At 37.7% G+C, this 25,058-nt stretch overlaps 1 protein-coding gene across 1 annotated transcript in view; it reads left to right on the top strand.

The window, feature by feature from the left end:
- The window catches only part of PRTG (protogenin), a gene marked incomplete at both ends in the record, with an annotated part of 133,630 nt that overhangs the window by 37,194 nt on the left and 71,378 nt on the right, over nucleotides 1-25,058 (top strand). The window contains 4 exons of the mRNA XM_079700882.1: nucleotides 20,437-20,581; nucleotides 22,294-22,427; nucleotides 24,194-24,331; nucleotides 24,595-24,753. Of these exons, the coding sequence (XP_079557008.1) occupies nucleotides 20,437-20,581; nucleotides 22,294-22,427; nucleotides 24,194-24,331; nucleotides 24,595-24,753 (576 nt within the window). The remainder of the gene's footprint in view (nucleotides 1-20,436; nucleotides 20,582-22,293; nucleotides 22,428-24,193; nucleotides 24,332-24,594; nucleotides 24,754-25,058) is intronic.

Genomic DNA, 25,058 nt, shown 5'->3' with positions numbered 1-25,058 from the left:
CTCATTTTCCCAGATAACCAAGAATTTTAAAAAAACCTTATTTCATAGCCCCAGCAGTGACCACTTTGAAATAATCCTGGCTAGGCATATTTACTAGTATAGTCAGCTCCAGTACTTTGTCACCAAATTAAAATACTAGAAGCTATTGTCATAGTTGCTTAGCAGTGATTGGCAGAGCCATGATTTATCCCTTTGTTTTAAAATTTTGTTTCCCTTTATTTGCACCATTCATTCCTGATCTGTTCCTTCTCGTTGTCTTTTTACTTGTCTTATTTCTTGTCATGGAATATCTTCCCCTGTATTTTTTCCATTTTGTTCTTTCTCTTTCCCCTCTTTCTCACTAATTCTTTTGCCTCCGTTTTCTTTGCCGTCTTACTCCACCTTTCCATAGATACACACACAGACTCCTATCAGCAAGTTCGTATTTGTGGGAAAGGAAACTTCTAAAGGGCCTCCTGGGCAGGAATAAAGACCCAGACGTAGAGAACGGACTTGACACAGTGGGGAGGGGAAGCTGGGACAAAGTGAGAGAGTGGCATGGACTTATATACACTACCAAATGTAAAATAGACAGCTAGTGGGAAGCTGCTGCATAGCACAGGGAGATCAGCTCGGTGCTTTGTGACCACCTAGAGGAGTGGGAAAGGGAGGGTGGGAGGGAGGCTCAAGAGGGAGGGGATATGGGGTTATATGTATACATATAGTTGATTCACTTTGTTGTATAGCAGAAACTAACACAACATTATAAAGCAATTATACTCCAATGAAGACAAAAAAATAAAATTAAAAATAAAATTAAAAAAGGGCTGCCTATCATGAAATAGAAGGGGTTGAAAAACACTGTCTTAGTGACCTCTGAGCACTGGTATGTGTCCAAAAATCATTCAAATTACCTGATGCCACTGATGGTCATTTCTTTAAAAGAAACTCAGTGTTTCTATTAAGCCACATGGAAAATTTGCATTAGGCTATGAATAGCACTCCACACCAAGTTGGGGAATCCAGCTTTACAATTGGCTCTGAATGTGGTTGTATTTATATCAGGGTCACGGTCCTATTGGGATATCAGTCTTGGACCAGAGGGCTGTGAGGACTGAATGTGGGTAGCAGTATCATAATTTTTCTGTCTCTATAAAAGATGCATTGCATAGTCAGACACATATAACTACATTTTTCCTGTTATTAAGAAAATCAGTTTTATTGTCTTTTTCAGCAGGGTCATGTTTAAGTACAAAGTCTTCTCTGTGACATTCATTGTAAGCCATCAAAGAAGAGATCGGGCTCTCTGGCTCTCTCCACTGTCAATAACAGGCATTTAAAAGCAGATTTTTATCAGTTAACTTTGCTGGAATGAATGTGACACTTGACAACAGATGAGATATGAGCTGCAAGTTTCTTTGACCCCATTTCTATAAACTATGCATTGTTTTGAGTTGGCTTATTGAACGTATTATAGGGGATTTCTATATGGTTGTGGTCCAGAATTCTGTGCTTTTATTCTTCTTACCTTAAGGTTGCATATAATTAACAAAAAATATTCTGAAAGAATATATGCTTTCTTCATTTAAAAAATGGTTTGTGAACAGCAAATACAGAGTATCTCCCCTACCCAAATAATTCAAAGGCTGTTAACAGGCCAGGTAAGAGTTTGAGTTAAAGAAACTGTTTAGGGAGCATGGTTGCATAAACTTGACTTAAATCACTAGTTGGATATGGTTGGATATGGATATGGTGCTTTTGTCCTACAGAAGGTGCATTCTTGGTGTTTGAGATAACCTTAAATGTTCCTTCTATCATTGGGAGCCTCTGTATAGGTAAGGAAGCACTCCTTTAAAAATTTCAGCTTTATTGAGGTATAATTGACATATAAATTATAAGATATCTAAAGTGTATGTCATGGTGATTTGATATACATTATGAAAGAACTTCCTTCATCTAGTTAATTAACACCTCTATCACCTCACATATTTATCTTGTGTGTGTGTGTGTGTGTGAGAACATTAAGTTCTCCCCTCTTAGCAAATTTCAGTTATACAATTTAGTGTTACTAACTAGAGCCACCGTGTTCTAAATTAGATCTCAGACCTTATTAATTGTATAGCTGAAAGTTTGTGTTCTTTGACCAGCCTCTCCCTTATCTCCCTCACTCCCCAGCTCTTGGCAAACATAGAAAAAGAGAGTAGAAAAGCGGGAAGCATTTTTATGAAACAATCGTTCTCAAACACTGATGAATCCAATAGGAAGTACACCATAAAAAGACCACATTGCATTTTTGACTACTCATAGTTAATTTTCCATATTGCTTTCAGATCCAGTCGTGTATATCTTTTGCTTAGAATATTTCAGTGGCTTCTACTTGCCTTCAAAATGCAACCCAAATGCTTAGAGCCATGCTTCCCAAATTTTAAAGTGCATATGAGTCACCTGAGCATCTTTAAAAAATGCTGATTGGCGTTTGGTAGGTCTGAAGTGGGGCTTCATATTCTGTATTTCAAACAAATTCTAAGGCTTTTCCAAGGACCACACTTTGAGTAGCAAAGCATTAGAGCATAAATTGGCAAGGTTCTTCATTATCTGGTCCCCCCCTGCTCGGCAGCTACATCCTTTACTACTCTGTCGCTCCATATCTCCACCCTACCTCACCCTCTGACTCTTCTTTGCATGGAATTTCTGTTCTCTGAATGCATTATGCTCTCTTGTTACTCTGTGCCTTTGCCTACTCTCTACCCTTCGCTGGGACTACTCTTGATAATCCCTTGCTGCTTACTAGGTCTTCAACCCTCAACCACACGTCACCTCCTCTTCAAAGCCTTCCCTGGTTCTCAATCTTGAATTGATGGCTGGGGGATGTTAGAGCATCCTGTGGGTTGTACTTTTTTTTTTTGCGGTATGCAGGCCTCTCACTGTTGTGGCCTCTCCCGTTGCGGAGCACAGGCTCCGGACATGCAGACTCAACGGCCATGGCTCACGGGCCTAGCCGCTCCGCAGTATGTGGGATCTTCCCGGACCGGGGCACGAACCCGCGTCCCCTGCATCGGCAGGCAGACTCTCAACTACTGCACCACCAGGGAAGCCCTGGGTTGTACTTTTATGGAGGGCTTTAACAGTGTAATGTTCTTAGATTCTGAGTGTTCTTTAAAGGATGGCAAGAGGATTTACTTGGAGTAGACAAGCTAAGCCTGTATTGGAGAATAATGTGGAAAGTAGGATAAATAATTGTACAGTTAAATTGATGTTGCTGAAAAGTAAGTAGAGGGAGAAAGAATTGCTGACAGAAGATCCTAAAAGTCCTCACTGATGATTCTGAGAGTGATGTAATAGCCAATCAACTGGAAGGTTGGGGAAATATGTTTTTGCTGTTATTTCTAGGAAGTTTTAAAGGAGAACAAATTGGAGGAAGGGAAACTGCTTGTCTTCTGTGCATGAGTGTCTGTTTCCTACTGGGGAATAGACTCACAAGGCCAGATTTATGTTACTTCTCTGAAGTGCTATGGTGGACTCCTTGTGTGGACTCCTTATGTCTCTAGGGCTGCAGGCTGGGTGTGATTAAAAAAAACAAAACAAAACACCATTTTGACTCATGTCTCCACTATTTACTAATTCTGTGACCCTGAGCAAGTGGATTGACCTCTCAGAACATATTTCTCTACTTGTATGTAGAAGTAATATTACTTAGCTGTTAAGATTTTCCTGAATATTGAGTTGATGTGTATAAAATGTATAGTAGATTAATTCTCTCTTCTCTCCCTTTTAGTACTGTGTGGTCAAGCCTAATAAAAAAGTGTGCTACTGTGTCATTAAAAGACTCCATTGTGGGGACTTCTCTGGTGGTCCAGTGGGTAAGACTCCGTGCTCCCAATGCAGGGGACTGGGGTTCGATCCCTGGTCAGAGAACTAGGTCCCACATGCATGCTGCCACTAAGACCTGGCACAGCCAAAATAAAAAAAAATAAGAAAAAGAAAGACTCCATTTTGTTATAGATGGGTCCATTTTATGAATTCACTTTAACAAGATCATCTGAGGTGTGTGTATACATTTTTTTCTGTTATCAGCTAAATAGGCTTCGTCTTTAACAGCTCTTAGAAGATGAAAGAGATACCCAGACATTTCATAGTGATTGATTCCCAGTTTATGAATTGAGTTTCATATGTAGACCATTTAATTAATCTAATAAATTATGATTATGTAAACTTTAATGAATTGTATTGTTAAACAGGCATTTACTAAATATCCACTGAGTGCCAGTTTATTATGTGAAAGAGAAAGGAAAACCAGGCCTTTTATAATCTGAGAAAGCAACATATAAAACAACAGTGGAAAAGAATATTGCAAGGTTTATCAACAAATAATTTAATACACTGCAGTTCTTGAATTGTTGTAAATGTTCTTTAGATAATCACTTGGAAAAGCAAAACTAACCCTAGTAGGAATATTTTTCCTTTAATTTTGATGGATTTTGTGATTTTTTTCCCCATTATAAATTTGTAAACGGATGAAGTTGCTAAGTGACATGAATTTTGTTACAAAACCTCACTCTTCTTAATGCTTTTTTGATCCTTCTGTTTCTCTGACTGATGCAAAGTGTAAAATTGCATGGAATGTTCTTCCTGCACAGTTGAGCTATTAAGCAGAACTAATTCTTTATGGAATGACAACAAGGCATAAGAAAGGCATTTCTTGGATTAGGCAATATAAGGCAATCACTTGGCAAACGCTGAAGGGGAAGTAGTATTGGAGAAGACAAAGCAACAGCACTTTTTCTCTTCCCCTTGAATTCATAGGAGCCACACAAGTTGAACGGCTTTGAAGCTGGTTAATGTGGCTTACTATGCATGTTTTTTCTGTACCATTTCCTGCTTGTTTTTGCCAGCAGAGGGGCCAAGAATAATCACTTGATAAATGCATTAGCATGTCTCATACACTTCTGTGACCACACACTGTCGCTGGGAAGACAGATAATTTGAGAAGAGGAAAATCCCAGTTGGGGATGTCTTTCAAAGTGAGATCAGACTTTACTCCCAAACTAACAGGATTCTGTCTAGATTATGAGAGTACCATATGGAGACTGATTATATAAAAAAAAAATTTTTAACTCAAGATTAAGTAACAGTTGGGAAATATGAAAGGCAAAGTGAATAGTGGTTTATTTTCATTTTATCAGCTCTAGAATGGAAGACACGGAATGTTGGTAGTAATTTTATTATGGTTAAACAATTATAGAAAACTGTTTTTTATTTCCTTGCATTTTTCCTGTTGACAGCATGCTCCTATTTATTTGCTAGATGTGTGATTTTTCCTTCTTCCTAATCTCTTTGTTAAATTCCTACCAAGACAAACTCTTTCTCTTATAGCATCACATTTCCACATCTACTTATGGTGTTCTTTATGATTTGGTCCTGAGAAGCCACCCTAATTGCCTGTTATTCTCTACTTACTGCTGATCTCTTTAGGGGGAAGCACCATCAATTCAGCAGAACATAAGTCCAGGTGCAGCTAAAGAGAACCGTATATTAGCTGTAGGTGAAGATGCCAGAAGTGGTTGTGACTTCAACACTGAAAATCTTCATTCAAATAACTTTTCACCTTTGCTTTAGGAGAGTGGAAGTGCAAATGTGGCACAGATGTGTGTGCAAAACAACACACCTTTATTTTAGCATGCAGTGGGACAGTTTAATACTGAAGGAGGTCTCAGATGTTCAGCAGTCTTGGTCAAACAAGAATTCCAGAACCCTGTAGCTAATCTAGAAAATCTGTTTCTCATGTGAGATACCTTGGATCAAACCAGTTGGTTCCAGGACCAAATTCTAAACAATTTCAAGCCTGGCCTGATGGCATCTGTGTCAGGTTGAATACTATGAGATTCTCCAAGCTGGGCTCAGAATGCCAGGAGGCCTAGAGCTGACAAGTGTCTGCAGGATATGCTGGGTCATCAGCCTGTGAATAAGGTCTGTGCAGGAGTTGCAGTCCTGTAGTGTGCTGCTGACATCAAGAGGCAGGGAGCTGGGCTGGGCTACCTGGAAAAGGCTGGTTGTTCAGGTGTATGCGTGTGTGTGTGTGTGTGTGTGTGTGTGTTGCCTTACTGACTCCCCACTCTTCTGGCCTCTCAGCAGAGGTGTGACTGCTCTCCCACCACTTCAGTAGGTGAAGGGATAGGAGGACTGTAGGTTCCTTATTCCTCCTGTTCCTCAGGAACATAGATTCATTTCTAGTTATTAGGATACATATTTTTCTATATACTTTTCATGTATAGTATTCTAAAGATAATGTAAACTTAGGTCCACCATGTTAGTCCTTCAGATTATTATTGTGTGCACATTATACTGAATGCACTCCAGATGAAGGGGGTGATGACTGAACTGAATGTATATGTACCCTAGGACATATTTTATTCGTGTGTTTATCAGGGCCTTTTGTATCTATGGTGTTATGCCAGGAATATGAAGATGAAAAGACAGATTCTGTCTTGTGGTGGAAGCAGAAAGTAGAGCTTATAAAACAGTGAGACAAACAGGATACTCCAAGATCCTGGGAGTGTGTAAGAGTTCTGTAGTTTTATTTGGGAAAGTCAGGTGCATCCTCACAGAAGTGAAGATGGTCTGCAGGATTTGGCATTTAAAATTGATGTGTACTGTCAACTTGCTTAATTTATAATTCTTTATTAAGAGTGATGAGAAAATTAAAAGTCTCTCTGTTTTATAAGGAACATAGCCTTTTTGAAATTTATTTTTAAATTTACATACAGTGAAAATTATTTGGGTCCACAGTTCTATGAGTTTTAGCATATGCACAGTTGTGTAACCTTCACCAAGCTCAGGATACGGAATGGTTTCATTGCCCCAAACCTTCTCTCATGTTGCCTATGTAGTCATACCCTTCCCTCCTCCTGACTCCTAGAAGCCACTGTATTTTGCATTTTCCAGTATGTCATATAAATGAGATTATACATTATGTTACCTTTTGGGTCTTGCTTCTTCCACTTAGCACAGTGCCTTGAGATTTAACTATTGAATATGTTGTTGAGTGTTTCAGTAGTTCTTTCCTTTTTATTGCTGAGCAGGTTTCCATAGTATAGATTTACTGCAGTTTATCCATCCACCAGTTGAAGTTGAAGGACATTTTGGTTATTTATGTTTGGGGCAATTATGTGAATGCAGCTTTGATCAATTTTCTTGTACAGGTTTTTGCATGAACATAAATTTTCATTTCTATTGAGTAAATATTTAAGGTGAGAATGCAGTAAGTGTGTATATAATTTTATAAGAAATTGCCAAGTTATTTTCCGAAGTGACTGTACCAATTTGCATTCCCATCAGCAGTGTTTGAGAGTTCCAGGTACCCCACATCCTCATCAGTTTATGTCTTGTCTTTTCATTCTCTTAACAGTTTTTTTTTCAAGAGCAGAAGTTTTTTTGTTTTGATGGAAGCCAATTTACAATTTTTTTCCTTGACAGATTGTGTTTTTTATGTCCTATCTAAGAACTATTTGCCTAACCCAGGTCACAAAGATTTTTCTATGTTTTCTTCTAAAGGTTTTATAGTTTTGTGTTTCACATTTAGTTCTGTGACCCATTTTGGGTTAATTTTTACATAAGGTATTAGGTGTAGGTCAAGGTGCTTTTAATGTTACAGGCACTGTCCTAAGCCCTTTACACTCAATGCCTGATGAATTCATAAAACTCTTTTAAGAATCCTATGTGACATAACAGAATGTGTTTATGAAGAATAAGTAGGGAATTCCCTGGCGGTCCAGTGGTTAGGACTCAGCGCTTTCACTGACGTGGGCCCAGGTTCAATCCATGGTCGGGGAACAGGCTGCACATGCAAGCTGCCTGGTGAGGCCAAAAAAAAAAAAAAGTAACTTGCTCTGGGTTATACAGTGAGGAGTGATATAGCCAAAATTACGTTAATCTTTTCAGGGAGATAAGAGGCAGAGTTTTTTTTGATGTAATTAAGGGGTAGGTGGTGATGTAGTTCACTGAGTTTACTTAAGAAACCTTTATCAAGTGCCTGTTGTATACAGGCCACTGTTCTAGCAATATACAGACGAGTAAGACATGTCTCTAAACTCAGGTAATTTACAGTTTAGGCTAAAAGTGACTGGGGATTTGAATAAATTGGAAAGGTAGAGCATTTCTGAAACCAATTCTTAATATGAGTTAAGAGAATTGTTGAACAGCACTGAGTGGCCCAGATGACAGTGGGGACTTGAAGAGCTTTGTGTCATTCTTTCCAGACAAAGAAATTGAGTTTGGGGAGTGCCAAGTCTGGCATTTGCCAGGATAGGCTTGATAAAATATCAAAGAAGCAAAGAATTCTCAGATGTTATTAAAGGTATCTTTCAATATGGATACAGTAGGAATAGACAGAAAAATAATCTAGTCTGTGGGAAGTTTGCATATAGCAACTATTTCTGAAAGTCCCTGTTCCCAACTTTGTTACAAAGTTTCCAGCCTTCATTTTGTTTATATTTATTTGGACACATTTTGATTTAAACATTTCCTTTGAAAAGCAAATGTATACCTCTTAGCATCTGGTTGTCAGAATTGCCATAGATTCAAGCAGGATGCTAAATTCACCAGAAGTCAGATAATAAACCACTTATACAATAGCTGTTGCATACTCAGTATAGATTTTAAAAAACAGGTCGATATGCAAGATGTAATGATCGCATTACATTATTTTTATTAAACAGATGAATTGTTTTCTGTAAAATAACTTTTAAAAAGTTCAAATAGCTTCTTGCCTAGTCTTAAGGCTATAATAAGTTTTCAATTTCTGTTTGAAACTTGTACCTTGATTGATTTTTATCTCAGTAAGTAAAGCATCAGTTACCCTGGTTTGATTAAACACTGGATCAGGTCTCTTGTTTACTTCCTGTTAGTTGCAGGTCAGTCTTCAAGTTTGAAGACTCAAAGTGAATTGAACCTGATGAGGTAAGAAGTTATAACTATGTTTTGATTAGTAAATCCTGGAGTAGACAAATGAATGATTTGAAAGACCAGTTTCATAGAAATAAACTTTAAGCTAATATACATAAAACTCCATAACTAACTCTGAAATTAGTGGACATTTGAGTGAGATAGAAATCTCCTCGTTTCCTTGATGAGCTATTTATAGATTTCTCCAGAGCTACTGATTGGTGACTTAGAGCCATGGAAACAGCACAGAAGTATTGGAACATGACTACTGGCTATTTAGGACTCCCCCAAGAGGGGTGGGGTGGTAGCAACTGGTATAGTCCTTGACCAGCTGAGGCCTCCAGACCCCCTGGCTGATGTGCAGCGTTAGGACCACCAGTGTAAACCCTGCATTCAGGTTCTCACCAACTGAAGTTTTTTCTGTTTAGTAAAAGAATATTTTAAATGTAATTTACAAAAGAAAATTATGTTTTCTTACATTAGGGACTAGTTTGTGAACTTATTTTAAATTACTGGATGGCTTGTCATTTCAGATTGTGTATTCATAATTTTTAGTTGGTTTTAACATCAACATGTATCAAGTATTTTATTCAATGCAACTTTTAAGAAGCATGAATGGGGCATTAGTTTAATATTACAGTCATACATTTCCAAGGTGGAAACATTAATATGTTGGTTTCTGATCAAATAAAAGTTGGGAGAACATTTTCTTCTTAACATTTTTTTTCCTCTTAGCATTTTGATCCTTTTTTTTTTTTCTGACTGTAAATCATAGAAGCAAATGATTAAGTAGACAGGTGAAGAGGAGGAAGTCACAAATAAAATAGGCACTTACATTTATTGTGTTTGCAAGGTTGTTTTTGAGGACGGTGCATGTTTCTTGAGATCTTGTTTCTTGCCTATTTTATAGAGCTCTGGCCTCTTAACAGCACTGCCTTAATGACTTCTTGTGGGGCTCTTGGTTTATGTTAGCACTGACTGGGGAGGGAAGAAAGAGGTCAGGTTTCACAAGAAGGCTGTAGACTTGTAAAATCATACCTAACTGGCAGAAATGAAGTCGACATCAAGGCGGGATCAAGATTTGCATAAGAATACAAATCTTTGTTTTGCCTTGTATAAGTATGGAATGTTTTGATAATGCCGAAAATAGTTTGTCTAAATTTTAGGGGGGACTTAATACTCATTGTAAAGGATGTATTCATTTACTCAGTTTAACACCACACTTAAAAAAATTAAAATAGAAAAACAAATACTTGCCGAGAAACAAAGTTTAAGACTCTCATGATATATCATATTTGTGCATGCTTTTCTGAAGTGTCTAAGTTTTGATACAAATTTTTAAGTAATTTTTTTATTGAAAAGTGGATTTTATTCAGATGTTCTTTTTCTCATCATTTTTCACATTGAAGGCACTGACTGGGGAGGGAATCAAGCATCCATAGATCATGGGTGATAGCTACCCAAAGAATGATAAGCTCAAAGTACTAAAAAGGCAGATAAAAATTAAGGATGAGGGATTTTCTTTTTGGCCTCCTTTCACAGCATATGGGATCTTAGTTCCCTGACCAGAAATCAAACCTATGCCCCCTGCAGTGGAAGCATGGAGTCTTTACCACTGGACTGCCAGGGAAGTCCCAGCATGAGGGATTTTATCAGGTAATGGAGCAATGGTAGAAAATTTATGCAGACTCTTCCTTCAATCTATGCACCATAAGGCATACAAAATTTATTTTTAAATGTCATTAATTTTTCTTAATTATGTTGTTTTGTAGGAAAAAATATAAATACAAAATACATAATTCCACAGCTAGAGATCCTCTTGTAATGTAGCCCCTTATTATTTCATCATTGAAGTAGGGGAGTTTATCCTCTTCAAATAATTTATCTTTTCACATTAAAAATGGGAAAATTATTTCTGTTTCTCTACATTTAAAAAAATTATATTTATTTATTTAGTCTGCGTTGGGTCTTAGTTGTGGCATGCAGGATCTCCGTTGCGTCTTGTGGGACCTTTCATCGCGGCACTTGGGCTTCTCTCTCGTTGTGGCACACGGGCTCCAGAGTACATGGGTTTTGTAGCTGCGGCATGCAGGCTCTCTAGTTGCGGTGCACGGGCTTAGTTGCCCCAACCAGGCATTGAACTGGCGTCCCCTGCATTGGAAGGCAGATTGTTAACTACTGGACCACCAGGGAAGTCCCTGTTTCTCTACACTTTATGTACCTTTATGTAAAAGCTACATAGTCTGGCTTAGTAGAAAAAAAAGAAAATTTAAAATCTTAGAGTACCTCTACCTTTGTTAGGGCTTTAAAATTTATTTTTATTGTATAATGGTCACTAACATCCTTTGTTTGACTTTCTTTAAGTTATCGTTCTGAAAGCAAAACCAGTGTATTCATAGCAAGATATCCTGTAACTATTAACTACTTCCGGTACCACTGCTAGGAGTTTACTAGGTGCCAAGCAGTGCCTAAGTACCTGCTTATATTATTGTGTGTGTGTGTGTGTATGTGTGTACATGTTTATGTATATATAATTTAATGTTATTCTTAAAATATTCTTATAAAGTTTTATTATCCCCATTTTACTGGGGAATACTGAGGCATGGAGTTGGGTAACTTCTCAGGGGCACACAGCTCATGCATGCAAAGCTGTGATTCTAACCCAGATCTTTAGATCTTAATATCTGCACTCTTAACCTTAAGGCTATGCTGCTTGCTTCCCCACCTCCATAAATTATGCCCTGTATTGTACTGGATTTTTTCCTGATTTTCTTTAAACCAGCTAAGCTTAAATTTTACCATAGTTTTAATATCATTTACCTCAGTTTTCTAATGCCTTAATTTCTGTCATCAAGAAATGAAAATAAGTTAAGATTGGAAAAACAGTAAACACTTTCTCCTAATCTCATTGCAACAGAGCCTCAGAAGTAGGAAATCCTTTTCTCCAATAATTTTACATGTTATACATTGTTATTTTTATAGGCCACTATTATAAAAACTCATGCATATCTTTCTTTAAATCTTAACCACAGCCTAACGTGAACCATTAGTTTAAAAATCAGGATGGGAACTTCCCTGGTAGTCCAGTGGTAAAGAATCCACCTTCCAATGCAGGGGACGTGGGTTCAATCCCTGGTCAGGGAACGAAGATCACACATGCTGTGGGGCAACTAAGCCCGCACGCCACAACTACTGAGCTCGTGCACCACAATTATTGAGCTCGTACGCCTCAACGAGAGAGCCCACACGCCACAAACTACAGAGCACACGTGCCCTGGAGCCCTCACGCCACAACTAGAGAGAGAAAACCTGCACGCCACAACTAGAGATAAGCCCGAGAGCTGCAACGAAGATACCGTGTGCCACAACGAAAGATCCCACATGCCTCAACAAAAGATCCTGTGTGCTGCAACTAAGACCTGATGCAGCCCAAAAAATAAAATAAATAAATATTTTTAAAAATTAAAAATAAATAAAAATAAAAATCAGGATGAATAGATATTTGAAACTGTTGACATTATTAATCTCTGGCCTCATTTTATGGTTTCCCAGTCTTCCTTAGCATGGCCAGTTTCTTTTCATTCTCGTCAAATGAGGATCTGTGATGCAGATTCATCAGTCCATCCAATCTCTCTTCCTACATTCTCTGTTCAGGCACCATAGTATCCCCCAACCTTCCAGGTGTGTAGGCCGGAAACCTCAGAATGACTCGGGTCTTTCCTCCTGTTTCCCTTGAATACCTTGTGGCCACATCGTGTTGTTCAATGCACAGCATCTTTTGTATGTGCCCTGTCTTCCATTCCCGTCATCTCTGCCATCATTGAAACCCACAGCTGGTCTATCCTCCTCTTTATAATGGCCTCTTAACAGGTCTCCCTGCCTCTAAGCAGTATCTCTCTATAGGTATTTGACTGTTTGATGATCAAATGTACATGGGCTTAGAACTAGGAAAATAATAATAAAGGAATAGCTAATACTCCCATGAGGTAAACTAGTTTTTTAAAAATAGATTTAAAAGAAATGCTTGATTCCTCCACGGGTTTGATCCCTGGTCAGGGAAGATCCCACATGCTGCGGAGCAACTAAGCCCGTGTGCCACAATTACTGAGCCTGTGCTCGAGAGCCCATGAGCCACAACTACTGAGCCCACGTGCCACAGCTACTGAAGCCTGCACGCCTAGAGCCCGTGCTCTGCAACAAGAGAAGCCACTGCAATGAGAAGCCCGTGCACCGCAATGAAGAGTAGCCCCTGCTCGCCACAACAAGAGAGAGCCTGTGCGCAGCAACGAAGACCCAACGCAGTCAAAAATAAATAATAAATAAATAAAAGATCTATAATACTTAAAATACTTGATTCCTAAATAAATTTTAGACTGATTCAATTTACATGCATATATCTATCTTTCCTATCTTTAACAGATTCCTAGAAATGGAAATAATACTACTTGAGATGAGACCCATAGTTTCAAAATCCTAGTACACCAGAGTTTAAAGGTGTTATTTGTTTTGGAAATTTGGGAATTTAACGTATATTCTTACCCAGCTAGAAAGCCAGTGCATATGAGCCTCTATTTGAGCAGCAGAATTGCTTGGAAGTAGAACCAGTAAGTTTTGCCTTCCACAGAAAGTTTGAGAATCTCAAGCTTTTACTGAGAGAATTCACATGGGATCTTTGGAGATTACCTGGATTCAGATCGCACCCTCACCTCACTGGCTGCAGAACCTTAAGGAAGTTGCTAATTTCCTTGTGTCTCAGTTTCCTGAACTGAAAACGGGGGTAATAATAGTTGTGAGGATTAAATAAACTAGAATATGTAATGTACTTGCTGCCTTGCAATAAAGTATATGTTAACCTATAGTTATTTCTGTCATCATCATAACCTCTGTTCTGTGCTTTCATAATATTCCATAATTTTCCTTCATAGCATTTATCACAGTTTGAAATTACTATATACTTGCATAGTCATTTAGTTCAATGCCTTTCTCCATTGCTAGACAAAGATCCCTGAGGGTAGAGCCTCTGTTAGTTTTGTTCATCATTGGATCCTTGGCATCTTGAACATACTAGGTACTGAATAAACAATTGTTGAATGAATGAATTTAGAAGAGATTACTTTAGTCTAAAATTGTTCTAAAATAAGTGTGATTAAAATCCTTTTCTGGAATAGGGAGACAGTTAATCTGGCCCATTGTTTTATGAATAATTGCTTGATTCAAAGCCTGTCTACATGGGTTAACTACACATTAGATGAATGGTTTGATTATAAAATAGTGAGATTGATGTTAATATATGACTTATGGAGATTAACTTCTGTGTCATAGTTATAATGTATACCTTTAATAGCATAAATATTCACTTTTTTATGTAACTATTTTACACTGACTATTTAAATACTGTTGCATACTTACCATATAAATAGTTTGGGAGTAATTGATGCCAAACTACTTTTTTTGGTGAGGAGGGGTTGTTAAAAGCCTGCTGACAAATCTTGTTTATCGAGAATGTACCCAGTGAAAAAGAGTTAAAAATATATAGTTAGTAGAAAGAAAAATATCAGTTCCTTTCGATGTAACAAAGATATATACGTACATTCAGTTTTTCTAGTAATTAGGCTAAGCAGTTTAAAGATTTAGAAGGAGGGTGACTAAGACAGTGCTTTTGGACAGCATTTAAAATTGAATCACATTCTTTGTGAGATTGTGTTGTTCATGGTGGTTTTAGCAGTAATGGTTTGACTTACAAGAGCATTTGAATTGATAGATGGAAGCCACTTACGAGTCAAATGCAGCCCATATCAAACACCGTTGTATGTCTGGAGGATGTTTGTGAAAGGGGAAGAGGGAAAATGAGAGCAAGGAGACCAGACAAGAGACTGTTATAGTGCTTCCATTGAGAAATGTTGGGACAGGGATACAGGAATGGGTTTAATATATGTTTAGGAGTTAAAATCAGTGGGAAGTGGTGATTTATTGAAGAGAGTGCAGGGTGGGTCGCTGCACAGTGGTGTGACCGACTGAGGTAGAGATACAGGCTCGGAGGAAAGAAGATGATTTCATTTGGGGCACGATGAGTTTGAAGTATGTTTTATAACTTCCAGGTGAAGAAGTCCAGTAGACAGTAGGAGCCATGGGTATGAAGCTCTGAGCGTGGTGATCTAAGCTGGAGATGTAGTCTGGGGACTCCGAAGCAACAGATGGATGTAGTTGAAAACTGAAAGGGGATGAGATCACCCAAGGAGAATATGGAGAGAGAAAAGAACAGAGAACTCTAGAAGGGAGGGCAGGAGGAGGAAGGAGAGCCTCAGAGGGTGTGAGAGAAATAGGAGTGCACAGTGTCATAGACACTGTTTCAATAAAATAATAGGGGAAGAAGGCAGATTAGATGTTTGAGGCATCGCATCAGAGAGGAAGAAGGGGAGACAGCTAGAATTGACTTTTTTTTTTTTTTTTTTTTAATGCGGTACACGGGCCTCTCACTGTTGTGGCCTCTCCCGGTGCGCGAAGCACAGGCTCCGGACGCGCAGGCTCAGCGGCCATGGCTCACGGGCCCAGCCGCTCCACGGCATGTGGGATCCTCCCAGACCAGGGCGCGAACCCATGTCCCCTGCACCGGCAGGCGGACTCTCAACCACTGCGCCACCAGGGAAGCCCAAACTGACTATTTTTTAGGGAAGTTTTGATGCCATGGGGAAGAGAGAGAGTGGATAGCTGCTTGAGGGATTTGTGTTCTAAAGATAGGCCTGGAGTTTTGTTCTCTTTGTGTTTTGAGTTTGGGAGAGAATCACTTTTTTAAAAAATATTCATTCATTCATTCATTCTGCTCTGGGTCTTAATTGCGGCATGTGGGGTCTTCCCTGTGGCATGTGGACTCTTAGTTGCGACACGCATGTGGGATCTAGTTCTCCACCAGGGATAGAACCTGGGACCCCTCTGCATTGGGAGCGCAGAGTCTTACCCACTGGACCACCAGGGAAGTCCTTAATCACTTTTATAAGCTGAAGGAAGGAGTCAGGAGAAGAAGATTTTAAATATGCAGGAGAGAGAAATAAAAAACACAGATATATCAGGTTCCCAGAGGCGAGGGCAGAGGAAGCGGGTAGCACCCAGATGGAGGAGTTACAAAAGGAAAAAAGGAACTTATTTTTATGGTTGAGTCATGTTTGCCTCTTTCTCTTCAGTCTCAGAGGTACTGATGAAAATCCCAAGGAATATCTTGCTTGGTCTTCTCTGGGCAAAATCATTTTGCCAGCAGGTTGGTTCAGAAGAGACCAAGAAGTTAGACATGTTAAGTATAAAGGTGTTTTTGAGGATTAAAAAAAAGAAATCTTTATACAGTACTTGCTTCATAACTTGATGAAAACCAGAGTGGGATCAAGAAATAGTCTTACTTGATGGATGTATTAACTAACCTTATTGTGGTCATCATTTCCCAATATATACGTGTATCAGACCTCAGACTTACACGGTGTTGTACACCTTAAACTTACACAATGCTGTTTATCAGTTATATCTCAATAAAGCTGGAAGGAGGGGGAAAGAAACTAGGTTAAAGATTGCCTAGGGCTGGGGTGGGGAGGGGGTGGGAAGATTAGGGAGTGATAACTGAAGGATATGGGATTTCTTTCTGAAGTGATGAAAATATTCTAGAATTGATTATGGGGATGGTCACAAGCTCTGTGAATATACTAAAACCCATCGAATTGTATACTTTCAATGGGTGAATTATGGAATGTAAATCACATGCAATGTGAATTATATCTCAGTAAAGTTGTTTCACACACACACACACACACACACACACACACACACACACACACCACCAAAAATAAATAAATATCCTTGCTGTATTACAGGATACATCCATTTATGTTTTAGTTCTCAGACTTTTGTGACTCCAGAGTTCTAGCCCATTTGACCTAAAGTGCAAAATTAGTTTAGTTTTTATAGTAAAAAACGCTTAGGGGTTTCATAGACTTATTTGTCTGGGAAAGAGAGGGAATTGCTCAAAGTAAAGGTAGTGGTTCAGAGGCATCATATTGTTTGATTGATTAGATGAGATTCAGAGTGAAAACAACTCTGAAGTGCCTAAGTGGTTGGAGGGAAATTACTCAAGGCAACAGAGTGATTATATTGTTCTCAGTAATCTCAACACTGATAAAAAGTTTTATAATATATAAAAAGCCCTCACTATGTTGGTTTCTTTAATCTTTATAAAAATCCTTTAAGAGAGGAGGGACACATATTTGTCTCTAAAAATAATACACTGAAGTATGGGGGGTTGTTTAGAGTTATAGCAAACAAAATAATAAAAAGCGTTATTTTCTTCTCATCCCAAGCCTTGGTATTTATACCTGGGAAACTCTGTACATTTCTGGTTACTTTGTTTAAAGACCTAATAGAATTGGAAAACAGTTTTAAAATTTCAGTTTAATTCAACAAGTATTGTTTTAGTGCCAAGTCTGTGCCATTCATTGACTTAAGGGATCCTGCAAAGTATATGACCCACTACTCAGCCTCATTGAGCTCGGAGTGTAGAATGGGAGAAAGACTTGTGAATAAGTGACTATAATACTGTGGGATAAAAGTAGCAATAAAGGTTTTACAGAAGTAGAGAAAAAGGTCAGGAACAGCTTCCCAAAGGTTCAGACAAGAGAACTAGGCTTTAAATGATAGGATTTCATCAGCTGGACAAAGAGACCTAGGATATTTGAAAGAGAAGGAAAGTCATATAAATGCTCAGAAGTGTGAAATATAGTATATTCAGAGAATTAGAAATAGTTGTGTCCGTGGAACATAATTTCAAGTGGTTGAATACAAAGTGACAGAGTTTTGCAGGGACTAAATAATTCATCAGTAACACAAATCAAATTTGTATTTTATGACCATCACTCTGGAAGGTAACTCTGTTGTCAGGACAGATCTCACCTAAGACACTCCAGCAAGACTTTCAGGCAGTAGGTGATAAGGACCTGAATAAAAAAAGAGTACTATTAGGGATGGAGAGAAGTCAGATATGAGATGTATATTGATAGATAGAGATATGTCTCATATGTATGTGTATCAGATAAAACATACTGAATTAGGTGCTTGATTGATTGTAATGGGATAATGGAAGAAGAAATTGTTTAAATAGATGGGGTTGGAGGAACTACTGGTTTATGAAGAAAAGTTAACCTATATTAGATATTTCAATCTGGGGAGGTAAATGCTGGGAAAGAGTAAGATAAAAATTCCCACTTTGAAGTCTGTAAATTGAATATAGATGGGATTATCAATGACAACTAAAGCTAAAGGTCACCTCCTCACACATGGAAAAAATAAATATAGAATCAAGAGCAATTAATAATTCATAAAGCAGGCATTAAACTTTTCAAAACTTAGGTCTTAATTCCCCCGAAATATGAATATATTCGACAAAAGTTTAATTAAATGAAAGATAAGCTTACATTGTTATTTGTTTGTAAATAGATTAATATCCTAGAAAGTGATTACAGAAGCAATTAAAAAGAAAAACTATTGATTTTGAGAGTTTGGTGTTCTTGAATAGTGATTCTTAAACATTTTAGTCTCACTCTTTATATGCTTAAAACTTCTTGAGGACCTCAAAGAGCTTTTGTTTATATGGGTTATATCTATTGATACTTTATTATTAGAAATTGAAACTTAGAAATTTAAAAAATATTCATTAATTAATTTTGAAATGAAAACATTGATCAATTATATATTAACATATACATTTAATGAAAAGTAGCTATTTTCCAAAACATTTTAGTGAGAGGAGTGACATTGTTTTACATTTGCCCAAATCTCTTTAATTAGCTTAATAGAAGACAGCTGGATTCTCACACTGCATTAGGTCTGTTGCTTTATCACCCATCATGTGGCTTCTGGAAACACTATATACTCAACAGAAATGAAAAGTGAAAAAGGCAAAGGATGATTATCATAAAAATGCTTTTGACCTTGTGGGTCCACTGACAACAGCAGTTTGAAAACCAGTGTTCTTAAAGAAGTAGGAATATTTTGTTACCTACATAAATAAAGTATTAACTTACCCCCACTCCACCCTTGGAAGTTGATACTCCTAAGAATATTTTCATTTTATTCACTGTCTTTGTTCCATACCTCTAAAGGCCCATGATTCATTTACAGATTAATGAAGTCAAGTCCAAGGCAGAATTTGTTAGTCTTCTGTGACCTTTTACCCTTCCCAGTCTAATGAAGCATAAGGCACCTAGCCCTTATTCCTTCTATTTTTCTTCATAATTTCTCATTTTATTGGTAAATTGTAGAGGCATATTTATTTTTTGAACTGGAGTTTGAGGATGGGGAGTAAGACTATCATTGGGGCCCTTTCTTTATATCCTGGGAGACTTCGTAGAGGGAAGGCAAGCTACACTATTACCTGGAGTCTGGACTCCATCAAAATGTGAAACCGTGGACATGATGACCAGTTCCTAGAGGCTTGTCTAGAATACTAAAGAAGAATTATCTAGAAAATATCAACATTTAAGACTTATTTAAGTCTAAAGATAGTCTCTCGAGTCTGTGTACCTTTTTATTCATCAGACACATCATTTGTCTTCACTCTTTCCTCTCTCATCCTGCTCCATCAATACCAACCTCATTTGATCCCAGACATGGAGTCACATGTCTGTCTAATAAGAACCAAGTCTCTTGTTTTCATTATACCTATAAAATCTCTCCATTCTCACTGCCACCACCCAGTTCTTTCATTTTGATTTAAACAGCCTGTTGGTCTGTTGATTTAAGGCTCTTTTTCTTCAATCCATCCTATCTAACAATACCTGATTAATTTTTCCCAGACACTACTGTTTTCATGACACTCCTTTGCTCAAAACTTTTCAGTGATGCCTTAATTTGTACCATGGTACAAATCTGTTTTATCTCTACTCTCCTTCCACTTTTCCATGAACCCTTTATCTGATTTATTCTACAATAGTTAGTCCTGGCTGTTACCGTAGAATCTTGTGAACGCAGGCTGCACATTTCTTACTTCTGTGCTTGCCTTCATGTTACTCTTTTAACCTGGAATGTCTTTTTTTTCTCCTTCCATCTAAACCCAAAGGGTTCTTCAAAACTCAATTCACAACCAATCCCTGTAAAAGGTTTTTACCTGACTAATCTGTCTTTATTGATTTCCCTCTCCTCTGAAATACAATAGTGTTTGAGATTTGTACTACACAGCTTAGTATATCATTACATACCATTGGTAATTGCTTATTTTTGTTTCAGTTATATTAATTTTTTTCTGAAATAGATCTGAGTTTCTTGAGAATTTCATTTTGGGAAAAACCAAACTCCTTTAGCTGGACAACTGCCCAGTGGTATTTCTAAAATTATTCCTTAATTTCTCTTTGTGCTTGTTAAGTTGAGTTGGCCTTATGTCTGGGCAGGAGTTCAAGTTTGATAAATAATATCTAGCATAATGTTATTTCCAAGTATAGTATGATAGTGCAGGTACTTATTCTGTATTTGACAAACTTTATCTTATAGCTATTTCTGCATTTGAAGTTCAGCCAATTTCTACTGAGGTCCAAGAAGGTGGAGTTGCTAGATTTGCATGCAAGATTTCATCAAACCCTCCTGCAGTCATAACATGGGAATTAAATCGGACAACTCTACCTGTAACTATGGACAGGTAAATACAACTTTTCTCTTTGAATATGATACAGGAATGACAAGGACTTCATCATAAAACTGTATATGGGGAAAGACCACTGTGGAGCTTATTTTCATTTATGGTAACAATAACCAATTTCTTAAAGACATTTCAAACTTAGGCAAAGAATTAGATCATCAGTCTCTGGTACATGGGGCATAGTTCCTGGTTTTTTGTTTCAGATCAGAATTCAGATACTCTACCTTAGTGCTTTGTTCCTTTCCTCAAACATCTTTTCCAATCATGGGACCACCTGAGTACCTGGATGGCAGCCCAAGGATTTAGGAAGCTGAATTACACTTTTAGTGCTGGGGATAGTAGTGCTGGTGTAAGGGTCTCCCATATACGCAGTGGTGGTTGCCCACTTCCATCTCTGCCTTCTGCTTACCAACCCCCTCTACACTGCGCACACACACACACACACACACGCTCGTGCGCATACACACACCTAGTGCTCTGAAGGTGGTTGGAGTTTAGGGGTCAACTCGGCAGCAACTTCAAAAGTTTGATTCCAATCCTAATGAGTAGTAATATTCCTTAGGAGGCAAAAATCATTTGCTGAAATGGTAGAGAGAACTAAGATGGACAAAGTTATTCAAGGAAGAGCTTAAAAAAAAACTTACATTCAGATATATCTTGGAGAGTACATAGATATTAATAGGCAAAAAATCAGGTATTTGAAAAATATCATACTAAACTCTAGACCACCAGTTAGCTAAATGTAAGCTATAATGTCAAGTGAGATTCTGTGTAAAATTACACTGATAGATTTCCCAAATCACATACAGCAGGGGTCCCCAACCCCCGGGCCATGGACTGTTACCTGCCGTGGCCTGTTAGGAACCAGGCCGCATAGCAGGAGGTGAGCGGCAGGTGAGCAGCAAAGCTTCATCTGTATTTACAGCCGCTCCCCATGGCTCACATTACCGCCTGAGCTCCGCCTCCTGAGCAGCATTAGATTCCCATAGGAGCGCAAACCCTACTGTGAACGGCACATGCGAGGGATCTAGGTTGCACGTTCCTTATGAGAATCTACTGCCTGATGATCTGAGGTGGAGCCGAGGTGGTGATGCTGGCACTGGGGAGCAGCTGCAAATACAGATTATCATTAGCAGAGAGGTTTGGCTCCACAGAGACCATAATAAATAAGTTGCTTGCAGACTCATATCAGAACCCTGTCAGTGGCAAGTGACAATCAAGTTGCATCTTACAGAGTAGACAGGACATAAGCAACACACTTCAGGTGTCACTGTCTCCCACCATCCCCAGATAGGACCATCTAGTTGCAGGAAAACAAGCTCAGGGCTCCCACTGATTTTGTATTATGGTGTGTTGTATAATTATTTAATTATATATTACAATGTAATAATAATAGAAATAAAGCACACAATAAATGTAACACGCTCGAATCATCCCTGGGGGGACTGGGGAAAAAATTGTCTTCCACAAAACCCGTTCTTGGTGCCAAAAAGGTTGAGGACTGCTGAGATGCAGCATAATTACTTATGTTTTAGAGAGTTGTAGTAACCAAAATGAAAACAGTTGAATCAAGCTAATATTTTTAAAAGTCTTTATTATTGCATCTGGGATTTTTAAAAGGTTGAGTATATGAATTCTTATCATAGAATATATGTTAAGATAAAATATAAAATCTACTACAGAGAGTTTAATCATCTTCCCTCTCATGACAGGGTAACTGCACTACCAACAGGAGTATTGCAGATCTATGATGTTGACCAAAAGGATGCTGGAAATTACCGTTGTGTTGCTGCTACTGTAGCCCACAGACGTAAAAGTATGGAGGCCTCGCTCACAGTGATTCCAGGTACCACACATAAGTTGATTTTTCAGTTTTTAATTGGACCAGCTATTAATTTGCCTTCTCTGGCTATAATAGTATGCCATAAAGTAGTACTTTAATTACATTTAAATTTTATTGTTATCTACTTGGAAAATGATCATTTTTATCTATTTAAGCAAGCTTCTTCTCAAACTAACTTGTTTTATATGTCAATGTCAGCATCTTTAAGAAAGATTGAATTTTTGTTTTGTAAATACTTCATTTTTGTTTTTAAAATATAAAATACAGAAAATCTCAAAAAAGAATAATAATCATCTATTTCCACTAAAATTGTCCATTGTCAATAAAAATACATTTGTTTCCAGTTTGGGTTTTTCTGTTTGTTGTTTTAAGAAAAATTATAATTTGCATTTGTAGAAATGATGCATGTTTTATTTTAAAGAGTAATGTCTGTAAAAGTAAAATAATTTCTTTTACATTAAACAGTGTAAAAAGTACAAAGATATATTTTAAAAATGTCCCTAGTTCCATATCCAGAGATTATCACTGTTGACATTAAGTGAACATAATTTCATATATTTTGCCATTCATAAATATAGTTAGAAGGGAAACTAGCTTGAGAGATGAATATGAAGAAAGAAATATTTATTTTATTAAAATGGAATTATACATAGATGCTAGTTTTTTTTGTTTTGTTTTGTTTTGTTTTGTGGTACATGGGCCTCTCACTGCTGTGGCCTCTCCCATTGCGGAGCACAGGCTCCGGACGCGCAGGCCCAGCGGCCATGGCTCACGGGCCTAGCTGCTCTGCGGCATGTGGGATCTTCCCGGACCGGGACACAAACCCGCGTCCCCTGCATCGGCAGGCGGACTCTCAACCACTGCGGGACTCTCAACCACTGCGCCACCAGGGAAGCCCATAGTTTTTTATTTTTAAATAATTAAATTTGCTTGAATGTAGTGGAAGAAAACCAGACCTAAAGACATTGTTGAACTTCACATGAGTGTTTACGCTAAACAAGAGATATTACTTCCTAAAAGATCCTTTAAGACTAAAAATTTTTTCACAGAAACATTGAGACTGAAATTAAATTTTTAATGCCATGTTTTAATTTTAGGTGGTATCTATTAGCTTCTTGGTATGAAGCATAAAGACAAAAGCACTCTCACACTTCTTTGTTCTCCCCACTGTCACATAAATTCCTAACAAGATTAGTGAAAGCATTAAGTCAGTGTTTGAACCTCAATTAAAAGTGGATGATATGGAAACAACCTAAGTGTCCATCAACCAATGAATGGATAAATAAAATGTGTCTTATCCATTTAATTAAGTATTAATCTATTATTATTATTCAATAAAAAGAAATGAAGTACTGATACATACTGCAGCTTAGATCAACCTTGAACATTATGTTAAGTGAAAAGCCAGTCCCAAAAGACCGCATAATGTATGGTTCCTTTTTTATGAAATGTCTGGAATAGACAAATCCAGAGACACAAAGTAGTTGTCAGGCTATGGGGAGAGGAGATTGGGGAGTGATTGCTGATGGGATGGAGTTTCTTTTTGGGGTGATGAAAATGTTTTAAAATTGATTATGGTAATAGTTGTATAACTCTGAAAGTACTAAAAACCATTGAATTACATACTTCAAATGGGTGAGTTATATCTCAATAAAGTTGTTTTCAAAAAAGAAAAAAGTGAAAAACTTCAGAACAGATATTTTAACTCATTTCATTCATTATATCTTATTTATAATTTTTTCTTACATCCTGCCTTTTCCATCTCAAAGGTAAGGAGTCTAAATCCTTCCACACACCAGCCATTATAGCAGGTCCACAGAACATAACAACGTCTCTTCATCAGACTGTTGTTTTAGAATGTGCGGCCACAGGAAATCCCAAACCAATCATTTCTTGGAGCCGTCTTGGTAAGTCTTAGGAAAAAAAAAAAAGTCTTTTCCTTCAACTTTGTTCATACGGGAGAAACTGATAACATGTTTATTTTATATACAGCACATATGTTTGGCAATTATGTGGCTTTTAACTTTCTGGTATTTCAGTGTGTAGAGGAAAAGTTTTAGCATAGAAAATTTTAGACTTTTTATGATAATGATTGTTTGAATAGTGATCTTTTGACAAATTTTAGATCACATGTTACATTGTTTTAACTGAAGTGTTCTCTTTGAAATAGATCACAAGTCCATTGATGTCTTCAATACTCGGGTACTTGGAAATGGTAATCTCATGATATCTGACATCAGGCTGCAACACGCTGGAGTATATGTTTGTCGGGCCACTACGCCGGGCACACGCAACTTTACAGTTGCCATGGCAACTTTAACTGTATTAGGTATGTTTTCTTTCCTTCTGCAATCAGGAGAATCTTACATTTTAACATTTGCTGTTTTATCTCGTAGCTTACTTCCACTTTTCTTGAATTTTGTAGTGTTGATATGAAATTGTAAACCAGTGATGAATTTTAGGAGGAAATTAAAGCCCTATGTTAAAATATAACTAGAATCACTCTGAAGTTACCATCCTGTTTGCTTTTATAACATTATGGTCCTTCTTAGTTAATTTAAGCTTCCTTTTTAATTTCTTTCTCACCCACCTACAAATTCATATACCCATTGACCAGTCTAAGATTTTAATCTA

This window comes from Hyperoodon ampullatus (genome assembly GCF_949752795.1).
Source record: "Hyperoodon ampullatus genome assembly, chromosome: 3".
In the NCBI taxonomy this organism is placed as follows: domain Eukaryota; kingdom Metazoa; phylum Chordata; class Mammalia; order Artiodactyla; family Ziphiidae; genus Hyperoodon; species Hyperoodon ampullatus.
Note: the sequence above shows the minus strand (reverse complement) of the source record. Positions and strands in the feature narration are given on the sequence as shown.